The sequence below is a fragment of the Mytilus californianus genome, unplaced genomic scaffold (genome assembly GCF_021869535.1).
Source record: "Mytilus californianus isolate M0D057914Y unplaced genomic scaffold, xbMytCali1.0.p SCAF_18, whole genome shotgun sequence".
Taxonomy (NCBI): Eukaryota; Metazoa; Mollusca; class Bivalvia; order Mytilida; family Mytilidae; genus Mytilus; species Mytilus californianus.
The window spans coordinates 8,852,661-8,871,034 of NW_026262666.1; the positions used below are offsets into that span (position 1 = coordinate 8,852,661).

Consider the following 18,374-nt stretch of genomic DNA (forward strand, 5'->3'; position numbering starts at 1 on the left):
GTCGAGATAACATATTTTACCTTTTTTGGTTTATCGGTACATTCCAAATGAACAGTTTTTAAAATGTTGCCCTGTCTTTCTACCTCAAATAACCATTAGATAAGATTTATAAGTTACTTTCACTTGCTTTGCATAGTGACAATTAGATTATGCATACCTAAATCACTGCCTTATCAGTTCCCATTCAAGTGCTTATAAGTTATCAATTAACACCGCTGACAAATGTAGTTTTTAGCACGTTTGAACTTTGCTTGCATTTAATTGTAATTTTTTACACATACGGTTAATTCTGTATGATGCAATTTTTGGGAAAGGGTAAACGTAATGGTTGTTTTACAAAATTCTCGAAGAAATTAATCCTTCGTCATTTGTTCATTTTTCCTTGTATCTTTACCTGGTGCTATGTATAGTATATACAATTATCAGACATGTTTTGTTCAAAGAATATGCTTAGATTGATCTTTTCGACTACACTTTGTAACGAGTCATGTATAAATTCATTTTTGTATTTTGATGACTTATTCTTCTTGTGTTCCTCAGTTATAATTACTTTAAACACTTTTATTTAAATATTTCCTTTACATTTATATTTTATTTCATTTTGTTTAATATCCCGTTACATAATAAAAAACTCCAAGGTATATTCAAAAAGGGGAAGTCCATAAAAACTGACAAAATCAAATGTTATCGACCAACGGAACGAGGGAAAAACAACTGTTATATTCCTGACTAAGTACAGCCATTTTCCAAAGAAAATGGTGGGTTTTATAGCTAGCTAAACTTCCCACTGTTGTGCCAGTTGTTTATATTTCCGTTATATTGACATAATTGGGTAGCAACCCATACAGACATAATAGGTTAATGTGATAATGATTGGGATCCAGCAGCCACAACTGTGTGAACATACATCATAGACATATACACGTATGCATTGCCGTCAAAATAAAAATAAAGAGGAAGAAGCACATGCCTTGTGGTAGGAGTTCATAGTGTCAACAAAATAATATTGAATTAATGTGAAAGAATGTGGATTCATACAGATCTCAATAGTACGAATATTGAAGACTGGAGACTGGAGAGAAAAAGAATAAGATAGAAAGGAGAAAAAAGAAGGATGAAAGATGAAAAGTACATACTAGTAGGATGAAAATTTAAGAGACGATGGTGAGGGAATGAGAAAGAAGAAGAGAAATGAGAAAATAAAAATTATGAAAAAAATTGACTCCTTGGTAAAATTTATTCTGAATTTAATCGTAGACTATTACATAAAAATTTGATTGCCATTCAAGGATATTGAATATATACAAGAAAGGTGATTTGAATAATTGTATGTATCAACATTATCAACATTTAATGTACACATGTATGTATACGTTATATTGTAAACATTGTTTGTGAACGCAGTTGTGTGTTGTAGTGTATGATATTAAATAAAACTATAGTTCTAATTTAAACAGGTAAATCTTCTTTATTAATAAGCATGAGCTTAATTCTGCTTATTACACGATTTTAGCTTATTAACACTTGAATGCATTCAAGCATAAACTTTTAAGATTTCGCCAAAACACTTTCTACAGGTTTTAACCTTCGTAGATATATTAAAATAATACGGTAATGCCAATCAAGTTAACGTGTATATTTTATATTAACCAATTTTCAATCTGAACACGTCTCGAAATAAATGAATGTGTCATTAAAACGAGGTAAAAAAATGACACAAATATAACAACCTGCAATAGATAACTAAATGAGTAAAGTAAATACAGATGAAGAATAGCGATCGATTTAGCCTACTCTGTAAGTATGCATTAACATTATGAAAGTTGATAAACATGTATGATATTTGTTTGCATGCATTCATTTCATTGCATTATTTATATACTTATTCTGAAAGGACTGTGGTTCTATTTTCTTAATTACTCGTACTAATAGCATGGTCAACTTAGTTCAGTCTTTCTCTTTGCATTCTTATATATCTATTCAGTCCAGATAGCAGCAATCGATCAATTACATGCTTAAACTTAAAACTGCATATAAAAAAATTATTGAATTGCACATGGTTTTTATACGCCCGTTTACGGGACGTATTATGGTATACCGTTGTCCGTCTCTCCGTCGTCAACATGTCGGACAACAACTCGAAAAAAAGCTTTAACCAATTTTCATGAAACTTTGTTGAATTGTTTATATCTATTGACGTAAGCTCCCTTTCGATTTTTATAAATTTTAATTTTACGTTTCCAAGTGATCGGATTTTATTCATAAAAGGGGGTTTTCAAGTTTTAGGACAATAACTCAAAAATGCTTTGAGCAGTTTTCATAATCCTTGGTGACTTGTCTATATCTTTTGAAATAAGCCCCCTTTAGTTTTTTTTTATATATATTTCTGATATAACATTGAAGAGTTATGGAACTTTATTCGTTGAAAAAGCGACGGGAGCAACATGCGCTCATGGCGCAGCTCTTTATTGAATTTAACTGACTAAGCGCTTGAATTAAATGGATACGTATCTGAGAAGTTTTTATTGGAGGACAGGCAATCATTAACGGGTGATAAGAAGCTATATATTTCATTGAGGATTAAATTATTTTAGAAGAAATTGGTATCATTATATTTGCCTGTTCTTTCATATAGCGTTACTTTGAAGCCTCATATACCGAATTGCTCTAATTAATTGGACTAATTTATATTTTACATGAGGCTTAATCTGCGTAGTAAGTAATATTTGTTTTTTTAGCGATTTTGTTTTATAGATTTTTGCATACCAAATGAAAAACTGATCCTACAAATTGTTTCGGAAATTGAAAAAAAAAACAATTGTGAAAATCCTTTCATTATGTCGCAGTCAATCTCATGTCTGGTTACTTCAATACAGTTTACATTCCTTTTCAACTAATTTCAATAATAAGCAGAAACACAATTCTTCGAACTATTATTCTAACCTTCCATAGAAATGAATCTGAAATCAAAACGTATTTATTACGTGTTTAATCTTTTCCTAGGCACATATATTTATTTATGTCAGTAAGATCATTTATTATAATCAAATTTGATTTAGGCATGACACCAGCTTACCTCCGACGGTCAAGGACAAATATTCATCAGAAAGATAAATACTACACAGGGTTTCCAGATAGTAATGCACAAAAAGGACTGAAGTAAGTTATTTTTAAAGATCACTTACGTTATTTTGATTGGTTAATTAATTGCTGACTTTATTTTGATTGGTTAATGGATCGCTGACGTTATTGTGATTGGTTAATTGAACGCTGACTTTATTTTGATTGGTTAATGGATCACTGACGTTATTGTGATTGTTAAATGGATCGCTAACGTTATTGTGATTGGTTAATGGATATCTGACGTTATTGTGATTGGTTAATGGATTGCTGACGTTATTGTGATTGGTTAATGGATCACTGACGTTATTGTGATTGGTTAATTGATCGCTGACTTTATTTTGATTGGTTAATGGATCGCTGACGTTATTGTGATTGGTGAATGGATCTCTGACCTGAGTCTAATTGATTTAGGGATCGCTTACTTTACTGCGATTGGCTAACGAATAGCTGGCATTATTGTCATTGGTGATAGAATAGTTGTACCTTGAATGTGATCGAAGATTTTCATATTAACAATAACAAGGATTGTTTACGTATATGCCTTCAAAATCTTTTGCATTACATGTATTTAGATGTGATTATTTAATAGACCGCACCGCTTAAGTGACAGTATACTTACCACGAGTGCGGGGGAGTTGTGTTAGAAATTCGATCAAGATAAAAATAAAGTCTTTACAATTGGCTGTATTAGAGGGAAAATATAATTCTTTAAAAATAAATCAATTGGTTAAAATGGCACATTTTGTTTTAATACGTTCCTTTTTTTCACAACGCATCTGAGAGTGCTCAAATAATTTTTAACAGGAAGACGTTTTTGGTTTGGAGCTATGATATTACAGACAATGATTTCAAACAGAAATAAAATGATCATTCTTAGGAATATAATTTCTTTAGGTCATTGACGACAATTTTTTATCTGGTTTAGGGTAACTCCAAAGAGTGAAAATGTAAAACGAGTAGACATTCCCTCGGCAAGCCAAACGCCGCGAGTACCACACGATGTTGCGGAGGAGACACCAGGACCTTTAGAACCAATGAAGGATCCATACCCTTCGGAAATAGATCTCAAAGCTGATGTGTACGTATAATTAATAATCCATAACTTATTTCGATTTTACACTTATGAAAATAATCAGTTATATGAATTAATAATAGTTTTGATGTCTTATACATGTATAAACAAACGTAAAGAGATTAAATTACGTAGATCAAACTTCAATATTTAATTCGTGTTGATGGTAGCTCTTTAATTGTTTCAGTAAATTATATTCACAGCTTGTTGTATGAACATCTTTCTGTTGCTGAATACATACGATGCCTCATTTATATTTCGTTTGCTTACTTGTGACGTATTCCGCTGGCAAATGATTTATCTTGCAATTCTTTTATTAGGGCCCGCCGAGTTTTCGACTAAATGCCTTAAGTAATCACGTTGTCCGTCCGTCATTGTGTGAATGTGATTTTGACACAAATCATGTCCGTTCTGTAACTTTTCAAACCTCGTGGAGTTTGGCAATGAAACTTTACATGATTATTAACCACAATAAGAAGGTGTGTTGCGTAACAAAGAAAAAAAACCTACAGTGAAGGTCATGGTCAACGACTTACTTCAACTTTGTCACTCCTGTGCGTATACCCAAAAATAGTTTCAGGTTTGTAACTTTCACATCCGTTGAAGTCGGGTAATGAAACTTGACAAGAATATTCACAGTTTGTAGATATGTTATCGTGTACAAGGGAGAAAACTATACACACAAAAAAAGTCGTGGTCTAAAAGTTATTTTAACTTATTCACGCCTGAACATATGTTAAAAACTTTAAAACTTGCAGTTAGGGAAGGATTAGTGGTGCATCAGATATTTTCTGCTTTCCTTGGGTTTATGGTATTGGTTTTAGCTATGTTGTAATCGAATTAACTGCTGATGGATTACACAGTATACAGTATTCGACTGTTATCTTTACAGTGCTGATGACGAGATTGAAGCATTAGAAACAGCCAGAGACCGACCAGCATCTTTACTTAATAAACCTGAAACACCATTTAAACCTGCTACCCCTAATCCACTAAAGGTAATTAGAAATAAATACCGTGACTTGTCCTTTGAAGTATGAATGACCTGAACGTTAGTATTTTCAAAATTTATGGGAAAAAAAAGAGAAAAGCAATTGTGCAATGTTAATTGTAATTTTCTCTTTTAAGGCGAAGGTATGATATGCCCACTCCTGAATTCAAACATCAGTAAATATTATCAGTTAACATTCTTTTTATAAGCACACTTAACAAATGTTTTAGATATCAAAAGGATGTTTGAAAGTTGTTTGTCCCATTTCTTTAACTCCTCACGTAAAGGAAAAACTACCAAAAATACCACATTTCTGAAAATTCTGGCTGATGTTTAGATATAGGCAAAGGTAAAATCACAAAAATACTGAACTCCGAGGAAAATTCAAAACGGAAAATCCCTAATCAAATGGCAAAATCAAATGATAAAACACATCAAACGAATGGACAACAACTGTCATATTCCTGACTTGGTACAGGCATTTTCAAAAGTAGAAAATGGTGGATTGAACCTGGTTTTATAACGCTAAACCTCTCACTTGTATGACAGTCGCATCAAATTCCGTTATATTTACAATGATGCGTGAACATTACAGACATGATAGGTAAAATAGTCACAATATGGGTACAGTCTTTTTCAAAAAGCTATGTGAATATGTTGATATGAGTTTAATATCTTTTTGAATTAGATAGTTTATACTTGGTTTTCTCGACAACAAAAATATGAAACAGGATTTGCCTTTGTCCAATATGCCAATTATAATACATGTACAATAGTTTACACATTGACAGAAAAAAAGACATTTCTACACTGAATTGATCAATCAGTTCATCAAATGATAAAAAAAACCCAATTTCACACTATTTGAAAATAACTGATAAAATTAACTAGTTTTTGCAATTTTGATTTCAAAGTTTTGCCTTTTATGTCGTGTATGATGTCCGTTCCCTTATTTTTGACTGACTGAGGGTTGATTAATTTTGGGATAAAATGGCAGTTTAATAACAAACAAATTAAATTAACGGAAGTTAACCGATCATCGAATATCGTAAATCTATTTAGATAAATAAGATAAATAAAAAATAAACTCTCATTGTGATGCTAAGAATTTTTCAACGCTTGTTCTGCATTTGTTAAAAAGGGAAGTTATATACAAAGGAAAGCATTTAAAAACACCAGACTCGTACAAACTGAAAACAGCATGGCTACAAAAATGACGAAAAGACAAACAAATATAACAAAACATTACACAGAACACTAAAGATTGAACAACTGCAACCCAATTATAAATTAGAAGTGAACTTGAGGAATGTTGTCCTTGAGGTTTTTGATGAAATCAGACTGGTATTATTTCACTAAATAAGTTTTGTTAATTCCAAAAACGAAATATTTTGTGAATTTGTTAACTTATGATTAAGTGTCGTGTAGCACACGATCATCATTAACTGTAATCTTTGTTTGCAGTATTTCCGGAACTGATATTTTTCATTCTAATGCAACATCGTTTGTAACGTTCATTTTGGTTGGATAACGTCACAAATTTTCGTGGCATCAATTCACAATTGATGCTATGAAAACGTACGCACAAGCGCACACGAAGTATGATAGATTTTAAATGTATGGTTTGGCGTTGTTTTCTGTCAGTTTCATTAGAATGGAGATTACAATACAGTTATCTCCTTATTATAATGAATACAGAAAGCAATCAACATGACCAGTTAGGAAAAAAAACAATTGTGTTGAATGATAGATTAAATGCATTTTACATTTTAAAATCTTACTTTAAGTCCATCTATATTTCGGATCATTTCACCTGATATTACTATTATTTAAGTAAATTACTATCTTTTATATCAAACTTAGGTAAAAGAATTTCCGTAAACTTTAATTTTCAGTTTCACTGAAATTAAATGACTGTGAATCTTTTTACAAAAAAATGGCATGAAATGGCGAAAATTGCAAAACATTTCAAACTGAAAATAAAATACAAACATAAGAAGATGAGGTATGATTGCCATTGAGACAACTCTCCACCAGAGACCAAATGACATAGAAGTTTACAACTCTTGGTCACCGTACGGCCTTCAACAATGCGCAAAACCCATAAAAGACTATTTCGTTATTTTACAGGGATCAGAACTCTCACGAAAACTTCCAGAGGACGAACAAAAACAATTAAAAGAAACATTTAAAAAACTGGATACAGATTCAGACGGGTATGTATGGAAATCTGAAATGCATTACCGAAGTTCAAATAAACATCACTGACTTTGTTCATTTTTAAACAAAAAACAATGATCATCTGACATTTAAAGTATTGTCACTACATTCTTTTCTGTCATTGCCTGTTTAGTTTAGTCATACATTTATAGAATTGGTTAACTTTAGGATTTTTCTTTTAATTTCTTGTTCTCATTTAAGAACGGGGCTAAGTCGGTCCTTGTTCGAAGCCTTCTTTCTTTCAAATATGTTTGTTAGCCATAGAAAATATTTAGTATACAATACTACTCAATGATGGGCATATGCAGATTTTTAAAAATATTTAAAATGGTAATGATATATGGTTCTTTTTAGATGAACATTTTTTTACAGATATTTTCAAGTAATACGTTGTCAAATTCAATCTATTTCTTAGATCACAATAGAAGTCACGATTCATATTTTTGTTCCAAATTATGATACATTCTTGACGCTTTTATTTATTTTTTTTCCTTTTATGGATTTGTTTTAATTTTGCAAGCTTTGCCAAAGGATATCCAACAATACGAAAGTATGTATTATTTTTTGTTAGTGTTTTGTTATACTACTGAGAGCAGTTCTTTTCATATCTGTTCAATTCATTACTTTTTCTCGTATGTCTGTGTAGCACATGTAGAAGATAGTGTCGTTAATGATTCATTACATTGTATGATGATGCAACTCGGAATATTAAAATTGAGTTTTAAATTTATATTATAGGCATCTTATGTATAACCAAGTACAAACTCAGTTACCAAGATTATCAAGTCCGCAGGAAAGATTTCTCAAACAGGTAAATGATGACTTACCTTATCAACAAGACTTTACATGAAAAATGCGTTGAGGAGTTTTGTGATTAACAAATAAAAACTTGCAAACCAAGACTGAGCCAAGATAATGGTACGGAGATCAACCCCCCGAAAAAATCAATCATTTGAAAAGGACATAAGCTGTCAAATTCATGTTCATCAATTTGACTCAAATTTTCATACTTGATTTATAAATTAATAAATCGTATAGCCAAATTACAAAACGTATAAAATAACAATTAATAATGAATGGACTCGATAATATGTATCAGCATTGCTTGTGTATTTTAGTCTAGACTTTTTACCTGTATAAGAATGATTCTTTGTGAATCGATTCAGTCAACCAAATGTTTCATCCTTGTTTCACTTTATAGGTTGACATTCTTTAATAAGGGCAGCTAGAATTATTTTAAATGAACACGATATTCGTAAACCATCTATTGAACTATTTAAGAATTCAGGAATTATTCCCATTACAAAGAGAATACTTTACCACAAGTCATTATTAAAGTATAAATCAAAACATGAACTGGCACCAAAATATTTATCAATTCTTATTGTGCCTACAAATAGTAAAGAATCGTACAATACTCGACTTTCATCATCAGATAATGTTATTGTCCTTAAATCAAAATCAGAATTATACAAATCAAGTTTTTCTTTTAGTGGTCCAAAAGTGTGGAATTCACTATCCAGTGAAATTAAAAAATCAAATACTCTTACAAGTCATTATATTTTTAAAAGTGTGAAATTTATAAGTTAAGCACAGTGTATACTATAGGTGTTTTTTTGTTGTTGTTGTTATATTTGTGTATATATACATCTATTGTATATATGTGTTATACTAGATTAATCATGTGTTATTCATGTAGTTGATATTGTATGTAGAGAGCCTTATTGAAAATTGGTTTAATCCAAATGAGTAACTCTCTTTAAATAAAAATAATATTATTATTATTATTATTATTCTTTTTCTTTTAATTGCTGAACACTCCTAATACATGCGTTACCCATCTCTAGCTAGGGGGTTAGATTGAAGGTCATATGGATACGGATTCAATGAGGTCAAGTTATTGAATTGGAAGTCAATGATATACCAGCGATTTGATACAGAAAAGATCCCTCTTAAATTTTGGCTTACGATTTTGACAGATATGCAATTTTAATATGCATTATCGAAATGCATAAAGAAAAATATACCATCTTGACTTACTTTTTTATATATTTTAGTTTAAAATTTAGATTGTTTCATGTAAAAACAACAAAATTCTACCGTTGATTTTTTTCTTGCTATTTCGATATAACATTTTCGAAGTAGTACATAATCGATTCCAAAAAAACAATGCTGAAGATCTCATTTCCCTTTTTTGGCGCAAAATTACGTTGCAAAATAATCTTAATGCAACATCGTTTAGCAGCTTTTCCCTCCGTACATAAAAACGCAATACTAATTACTGTCATATACGAATTCATTGATGATAGAATAGAAAGCAGTCTTCAGTTGACTCAAATTGTATGCCCCTGCAGTAGATTTCGCATGCCTTAATATACATTTTGTTCGATTTCCATTTCAGATACTTTCAAATTCAAGTAATCGACTTGATGACGTCGCTTTCAATTTATTACAAGAGATAGTAAACAAAAAAGAAAAGAGGAGTAGTTTTGATTTTTTAAGTGTTTTAATGACTGTTTTAATGACTGTTTTTTTTTTGGCGTTTGTTCTTGTTGCACTTCAGTGTTCCTGTTGTTCATTTGTTTTCATCTTATAGTTGATGTGTTTCCCTTGGTTTCAGTTTGTAACCCGGATTTGTTTTCTCTCAATCGATTTCTGACTTTAAAACACCGGTATACTACTGTTGCCTTTATTTATAGAAATTATTCATTTCATCAAATTTAATTCAGATAGCATTTGTTTTTGTAGGTGTATGATATAACAAGTTCTAGTACATTCTTTGGTATAGAAGAGTTTATGACTATGTCAGCTCTCACAAAGGTGGTTAATGATCAACAGTAAGTACAAGTAAATAAGGTTACATGTCCCTCTTCAGACATGGAGTACATTTAATGATGTGTTTGACAAAAAGAATAATCTCAGGTTAGAAAAACACTGTTCCCCCTTAATATCGGAATAACAAAGATAAGTTTGATTTGATGTGTAATATAATACTGTGAATTGAAAAATAATTGCGAGGTTTTTGTTTTGCGAAAAATGCGACTGGGTGGTAATCTCAATAATAAGAACTGGCATTCTGATATCTTATACATATTAGTGTATGCAGATTTTCCTGCAATCGCAATAATAAATGCACGTAGTAATTTCTGAATTTACAGTACCAACTTTTAAGGTACATCAATCAATCAAAATGCATATTTCGAAGGTTAAATTAGTACCACCATTATTGTTTAAAAAAAAAACTCAACAAAGATATAAGTCTAATCATTTGATACTCCAGACGCGTGTTTTGTCTACATACGACTCATCAGTGGCGCTCGATTCAAAACAGATGGAAGCCCAAATCAAGTGCAAAGGTTCTGAAACCGAAAATTCTGATAAATTGTTCCAAATATTGGTAATGCATTCTTGGGTAGGAAAACCTTGGTGTTTCGTATAGTTTAACATTTTATCAACAGTTAATTTACAGAAAATGAACATATAAATAATATTTCATGTCTAAAATGCTGACTACTGGGCTGTTTGTACCAAAAAAAAAAAACAACCATAGTACCTGTCATTACAAGTTTATTGTGTATGACATGGTGAGTAACATATTGTTTGAGTTATGTAAAACCCTTTACGAGACCATTTATGCGACTTATGGGAAAAATCGTATATATTGCTCATATTGTTATGGTAATGTTAAAACTTGCTATTGCATGCTCAATTAATAGAACAATCTAATGGTCTTGCTTTTGTCTTTTTGCAGGGATGCTGCAAAGGAGGCATTCACTAGTCTTGATTTTTCCGAGCTTCATCATAATATAGTTAGCTTTATAGTAAGTTTCTTTGTTTAACAAAAGGAGTAGGTGCGGTAAGTGCCCAGTTTGGCTCCAAATATAAACTCCATTATTTTCAGATGGAACAGTTTTACAAGTGGATGCACAAACATGGTAGAAAGTAAAATAGAACGAGTTTTTGTAAGCTTTTCCTACAATATGTTGACATTTACACCAGTCATATGCCAAAACATATTTAGAATTTTGGTTTAAATTCATACATTTAATCATATGAAACATAAAACGCAGGGTTTGACAAACGTAAAACGCAGATTGTATATTTTAATAAAGATAAAATGTGGATAGGCCTTTTTTCGACGAATTTGCTATATGCGTGAGGCCTAAAAATCCAATTGCAAATCACTTGGTCTAATTGACGTCATAAATATACCACTTATACATAAAGTGTCAAAAAGAACCATTTTCTGTATAAACATTGTTTAAACTATACTTTGTGATAATGGTCATTTGATCCTAATTTGAAAATTTGGCCAAAAAAGGTGCCTTATAAAGACCATAACAATCGTCGTCTCATCGTCCTTTTGCCCATTTGATCAAGTTGTAGATATATTAGCGGAGTCTATTTCTAATCAACAGATAAAGCCTTCAACAAATATGTATATGTGAACGATTGTACAAATAATTTCGTTGTGCTTCTGCATGTCTTTTAATGAATCTTTATATTATTTCTTTATGTAGTCTAAACAAAAAAAAACGTTTATTAACGTTTATGATTTGATCATTTCTGTCCACAACATTTTGTAAAGAAATAAAAAGAACTCATTATTAAAATTTTTAAACATTTGAAAATAAACCCAGCATCAAAAGAAGTTGGACACTAATGCAATTAAATCATTAGTAAAAACGACTAACACAAATACTGAACTCCAAGGTAAATTCAAAAGTGGAAGTCTATGAAAATTGACAAAATCAAACGGTAGACTTAATCGACCAACAGAACGAATGGAAAATAACTGCCATATTCTTGACTTGGTACAGTCATTTTCCTAAGAACATTGTTAAACCTGATTTAATAGCTAGCTAAACCTCCCACTTGTATGACAGCTGATTTATGTTAATATGTGTCTTATTGTCATTTTTAGGATTTATTCCAAACAGTAGATAGACATCAGAGCGGCATAATATCAATAGATTCTCTACAGGAAGTACTGTGTGCAGCCATAGAAACAGACCTTCGATCTGACACAGAGTTATGGAATACTATAATAGATGTTGTTGATCCGGTATGAAAACTTATTTTATGCTATTGTACTTTCATGAGCAACATGAGTTGATTTTGTGAGTTGCTTTTGTGAGTGTTTGTTCGCTATTCGAAGACGATATGTCAGTTGATATCGATATACTACCTTTATGTAATGCGTTATACTGTTATCTTGCAATGTTCCATTTTCATCTTTAAACATTAACGTTTACAGCCATCTAAAATCTACTGCAATGGCTGGCTTCTTTTTGCCTTGATCGCTTAAATTTTGTGGATATATCCCTCTCCATGTTTTGAACGAGCATCTCCCTTAAGCAGATGAGTAAAACAGAATTCTGTTCGTGTGAATGCAATTATGATAGAGAAGTCAATACACACTATATTTTCTAGAACAACCGTCAAGGTACGAATGCAAATAAAAGTATGGAAAGACAAACATATCATCAAAAGGTTTGAGATAATTTAAACCAAAGGATCTTAAAAGTACAATTAAAATGTATCATATAAATCATACAGTTTCGGAAGCACTTGCTGCTTGTCGAATGATACCCGCGGGAACTGAGAGTCAATCGGCAGTGGTACATACCCAGTGGTAGTAATACACAGAATTGTATTACTATAGAACACAGATAACTGATTCTTCAACACCGTCAGTTCTAAAACAACTGCAATTTAAATCTTTAAAAAACTTCAAAACTTAACTAGCCCAATGTCCCAAGTTGATCATAATTTTTGAATTGCGCAGATTGTTTGATTTTGAAAATCAAAAGAAGGTGGGGTTTAATATAGATATCCATAGGATTTTTTTTATTTTCATGTTTAAATGATTATAACTCGAGAGCAGTTAATGATAGAAACCTTTGCTTTTCAGAAATGATAATGGGGTTATTCAAAAGGGTCGAAAGTCAGTGGTCACCTCTGAACTTTATTTTCAAAATAACAGAAAAAGCTTAAACGATCAGGAAACGATATTGATTGGCAAATGTTCTACACGAAAAGACAAGACATTTCATGACCTTGCAATCTGAATGTCTTGAATATGGTTGAGGTTCAGACCCCTAAAACATATATTTTATTGTTTGACATGTCAAGATGCATTGTATGATATGTAGGGTGAGTCCTCAAATGTCATCACATCCCTTGTATTTTAAGGATGTTCAAACATTATTCCAATTGTTTATATCTCAATCCATAAACCATATTCGCTCTTGTGTTTCATTTCAAGATGAATTGAATGATATACAGGTTGATTTCCTAATCCTTGTCATTTGATAACGTTCAAATATAATTGGTTAAAATACCTAGCACTATGCCATGTATATACTTATTTTTCATATCAACATGAATTGAATGAAAAATAGTGTGAGTCTCCAGGGGTCATCCCCACCCCGTGTCATTTGATAATGATCAAATACCCTAAAATTGGTTGATACCCCCACCCATAGACGATATATTCTCTTGTTTGACATCTCAAGGTGAATAATATAACGAGTGAGTTCCCAGTGATATATAGAGAATATTATATGGCTTTTTAGCTCACCGGGGCCCGAAGTGCCCCATGTGAGCTTATGCCATCACTTGGCGTCCGTCGTCGTCCGTCGTCTGTCGTCGTCGTCTGTCGTCGTAAACTATTTAAAAAATCTTCTCCTCTGAAACTACTGGGTAAAATACCTTCAAACTTTAACTAAATGTTCCTTAGGGTATCTAGTTTATAAAATTGTATCCGAAATTTTTATCCATCGACAAACATGGCTGCCATGGCTAAAAATAGAACATAGGGGTCAAATGCAGTTTTTGGCTTATATCTCAAAAAGTAAAGCTTTTAGAGCAAATCTGACAAGGAGTAAAATTGGTCAATTGGTCAAGATCTATCAGCTCTGAAATTTTCAGACGAATCGAACAACCCATTGTTGGGTTGCTGCCACCGAATTGGTAGTTTTAACAAAATTGTGCAGTTTTTTTATTATTATTTTGAATATTACTATAGATATATATAAACTGTAAGCAGCAATAATGTTCAGCAAAGTAAGATCTACAAAAAAGTTAATATGACCAAAATTGTCAATTGACCCCCTTAAGGAGTTATTGCCCTTTAAAGACAATTTTACACAATTTGTTCATCAAGTTTGCTAACATTTAAAAATCTTCTCCTCTGAAATACAGGTGAGCGATTCAGGCTCTTGAGAGCCTCTTGTTTAATATCACATCCGTATCAACCAGAGACACCAATATAATCCCAAAAGTTCTGCCTGAGGGATTATATTAGTTGAGGGTTGATACGGTGTGTGATATTGAAACAGCCATATCATATACACTTTTTTGTATATCTCAAGTAGATATTTTTGCATGTGACGTGACGTCATACAGGTTAGGGGTTTGATAAAGCCTTTGTAATGGTGACTGATGTCGATGACGTGACGTCATACAGATTAAGGCTGTGATAAAGCCTTTGCAACATTAACTGATATCGATATCATCATGGATGGCTGATACAGCACGATTGCCATTGATTGCATCACACATACAATTTACATGTATTTACTACTAAGTATATAATAAATATTTTTATTACATTGGTCGCAATGAATTACCCTGATTTCCGAGTGAAATAAAACCGATAATTTCACATGTGAAATAAAACCGATAATTTCACATGTGAAATAAATCTGATAATTCCACTCCTCTGACGTCATACAATAGTAGGTATTGTCAAGACGTTGCATCAAAAAATATATATAATTACTTTCATTTTCTACTTTATTTCCGTTAAAAAAACCATTGTCAATGTAATAAGAAGAAAAACTAATCCAAGAATTAAAATATCAAAAAATAATCTAACTCGTGACCGAACAACACTGATAATTAACTCATATGCAACTCGCATTCTTGAATTAATATGTTGTCCGGTCATGCATTGAATATTTTTCTATTTTTGAATTCTTGGATTAGTAATTCTATAATTAATTGGACTTTTCATTTTGACAATCATTTCTTCTAATGTATTCTATTTTTATTTCAGGCTGATGGTGTTCAGATATCTAAAGTAGAGTACCTTGCTCACTTACCATACTTTTTATCATTACGGAAAACAGAAAAACTCCCAAGGCCAACTCGAATGTGACCCTAGGAAAATTCAAGAACTTACAATTCACAACTCAGACATGGAGTTTTGAAATATCAAACCTCTTTCAACTGTGATATAAACAGTTTCTACAACTGTCTTTCATTTAATATATATCTGTGATGTATTGATTTTTCAATCATTCCCATGCATTTATTATATCAATGTCAAAATCAAACTATTGTCGTAGCATACGTTTTGTATGATCAGTATTCTGTTCATAATAAGCGATCCATCTTTACCTAAGGATCTTAAGGACTACATTAACAGAGGTATGTCCAGTAAACAGGAATGATAAGGAATATTGTGATAGCCAGTTAATTTAAATTGACATGGTCCAAAATTGATAATAATTTAGACATGCAAATAAATTCAATGAAAATTTTGAAAGAAAAATAGTGATTATCTTATGTGATTGATTGTTACAATTTTGTTTATCTGAATCTTTTTTATATTAAGGATGTTCGCTTGTCATGTTTTGAAATTTTTGTCAGATTTTCGGAATCTTCTGGTTTTATCCATGTGAATGCCTTAAAAAATTTTGCCCATTGACCCCCATTTTTTCTTTTTATAAATCTTTTACATGTATAATTTTAAACCATCTGTAAAAGTCTTATAAAATCTTTGTTATTTTTTAACAGTTTTTGAGAACTTGAACTTTTCAATGATAAGGCTATGAAAAATCAAGAGAGAACATTTTCCCGCCAAAATTTCAATGGCTAATATTTCGAAAACAAGCACATTGACCTATATTTTTTTGTTGCTCTTTTGGTTCCTTTAATAATCCCCTATCAATTTATACTAGTGTTATGAAAAGCTTTTTATTTTGAAACTGAGTAGCAAACCTCCTTTAATCAAAATGATTACTTTTAGTAGGACAGAAATGTACCGACTGCAAATTGTATGTGTACATTTGAATAAAATGAAGTATGTGTGTGTGTGTGTGCTAAAGATCAATGACATAACACCTCACAATTAATACATAAGAAAGGTAGACGTGAAATGTGTTGTGTTCTGAAATGCACAAGTGTCCAAACTTAAAGCTACCCTACCTTACTGTTTTACTGTTGTTTTCCGACTAAACACCATTCTTGATACCACTATTTCAAAACCGTATGTTTCCGTTAAGGTTGTTGACTCGAAATTTTACTCTCAATTACTATTAACAGAAAAAAAAAAGTTTTAAATCCTTAATTAACGCTTGTGAGTTGTTCTTGCATTTTAAAGAAATATCGATATATTAGTGAATTCGTTAAGATTAACTTATCGTATCTATTTTGAAGCGAAATACATAAATTAGATGACTAATAACACGACTTAGTATATTTTTATGTTTTCTTGAGTAAATCCCTTCAATTAGTTAGCAGTTTGAGTAATGCCAGATAAAACGTATAGAGTAATGTGGCATGTGAGATGCTCTAAATATGAATATGTTACACTTTTAATAATTGTATCAAATTGATTAAGGTATGAGAACATGTGTTTCATAATCATATCAAGTTATAGTATGTTAACATGTACTTGCATAATCATGTCTTTCATCAGTTTTGGATTATGGGTACTTAATCATGACACAATTGAAGTCGATATAGAAATACGAAAATATACCTATCCTTTGTTGTTTTTCTCTTCGTTTTTGTACATCTATACAGGAATGAGAATGATTCATCTATGTTTTATAGAATGCTGTCATCAATTTTATGATGACTTTTGTTATAATTAGACGTACTCGAAAAATTCGTACAATAAAGTTTTGAAACTAATTGATTTTCTTAAATTTACCACTGTTTCTCTTAATAACATAAGTACTCGGTGTCGATTTTGCACAAACTTGTTGAGAAGAAAAACAATATACATAATTGCATTCCTGAAAGCGTTGTTACTTGGAAGACACTGTTATGTATTTAAATACGTTTTTTTGCAATTTTCTCGACTCAAAATTTGCACAAATAGGTACATACTTTATTCTTGGCATGGCATGCAAAAAACATCAACCAAAGATGCATTTGAAGACAGAAATACCTTATAATCCTCTCGTACTCGTTCTTTTTGATTAGAATGTATGTAGGTACAGATCCAGGATTTTTGAGAGTCGCTACGTAATCTTCTCACTAAATTTGCCTCTGAATCTTAATGTAACAAATTACCCAACACTTAATAGATAATATCTTAATTGACCTGTAAATGTATATAAAAAGTATGATTCCGAATTCAGAGTGCTGATATGCGCTGCAGCTTCCGGAAAAACCGCTTTATATTGCAATCATGCTTTTCGAGTATTCGAATTGTATTACATTTCTTAGTTATTTTCGTTTGTGTCCTAACAAGTCTTGAATGAAGTTTTCTGAAAGAAAAGAAGAAAATTCAAAATCTTGAAACTACTTGAATGGGCCCTAAAAATCCGAAAAATTCTAATAACACTGCTGGATGTTTTGTTTATCAAATGCAATTTCATTTTGGTTTAATTTCTATAAGAACATTTTTAATAGATATCCGTTGAATGGAGAGGAGCTTTGAATATCCAGTTATTGCCAGTAAACTTCATTCTAAAGTTATGACACACAAGTATGGCTCATTACAAAGTCATTTCAGGATAATATGAATTTATGACACCTCAGCTTCAACGAGTAAAAATTGTGGTTGGCTTGAAATAGATAAATGCACGCAAATCGCTTTCTACAGTTGACACAATCATTTTGCATATCTACAATCGGAAAATATAGTCGGTTCTTTATAAAAAATTTAACAGTCTGTTTTTCCGTGTATCGTATCTTGTGTTGAGAGTCAATTACTGAAACTTAAAT

At 31.4% G+C, this 18,374-nt stretch overlaps 1 protein-coding gene across 13 annotated transcripts in view; it reads left to right on the top strand.

The window, feature by feature from the left end:
* The window catches only part of LOC127726637 (uncharacterized), a 55,112-nt gene extending 37,779 nt beyond the window's left edge, over positions 1–17,333 (top strand). For all 13 annotated transcript variants that reach the window (XM_052234060.1, XM_052234058.1, XM_052234065.1 and 10 more), the window contains 9 exons: positions 3,060–3,159; positions 4,049–4,201; positions 5,088–5,193; positions 7,317–7,402; positions 8,145–8,217; positions 10,155–10,243; positions 11,158–11,227; positions 12,331–12,471; positions 15,469–17,333. In XM_052234060.1, coding sequence (XP_052090020.1) covers positions 3,060–3,159; positions 4,049–4,201; positions 5,088–5,193; positions 7,317–7,402; positions 8,145–8,217; positions 10,155–10,243; positions 11,158–11,227; positions 12,331–12,471; positions 15,469–15,570 — 920 coding nt within the window. In that variant the 3' untranslated portion in view covers positions 15,571–17,333. The remainder of the gene's footprint in view (positions 1–3,059; positions 3,160–4,048; positions 4,202–5,087; positions 5,194–7,316; positions 7,403–8,144; positions 8,218–10,154; positions 10,244–11,157; positions 11,228–12,330; positions 12,472–15,468) is intronic.
* The last annotated feature ends 1,041 nt before the right edge of the window (positions 17,334–18,374 follow it).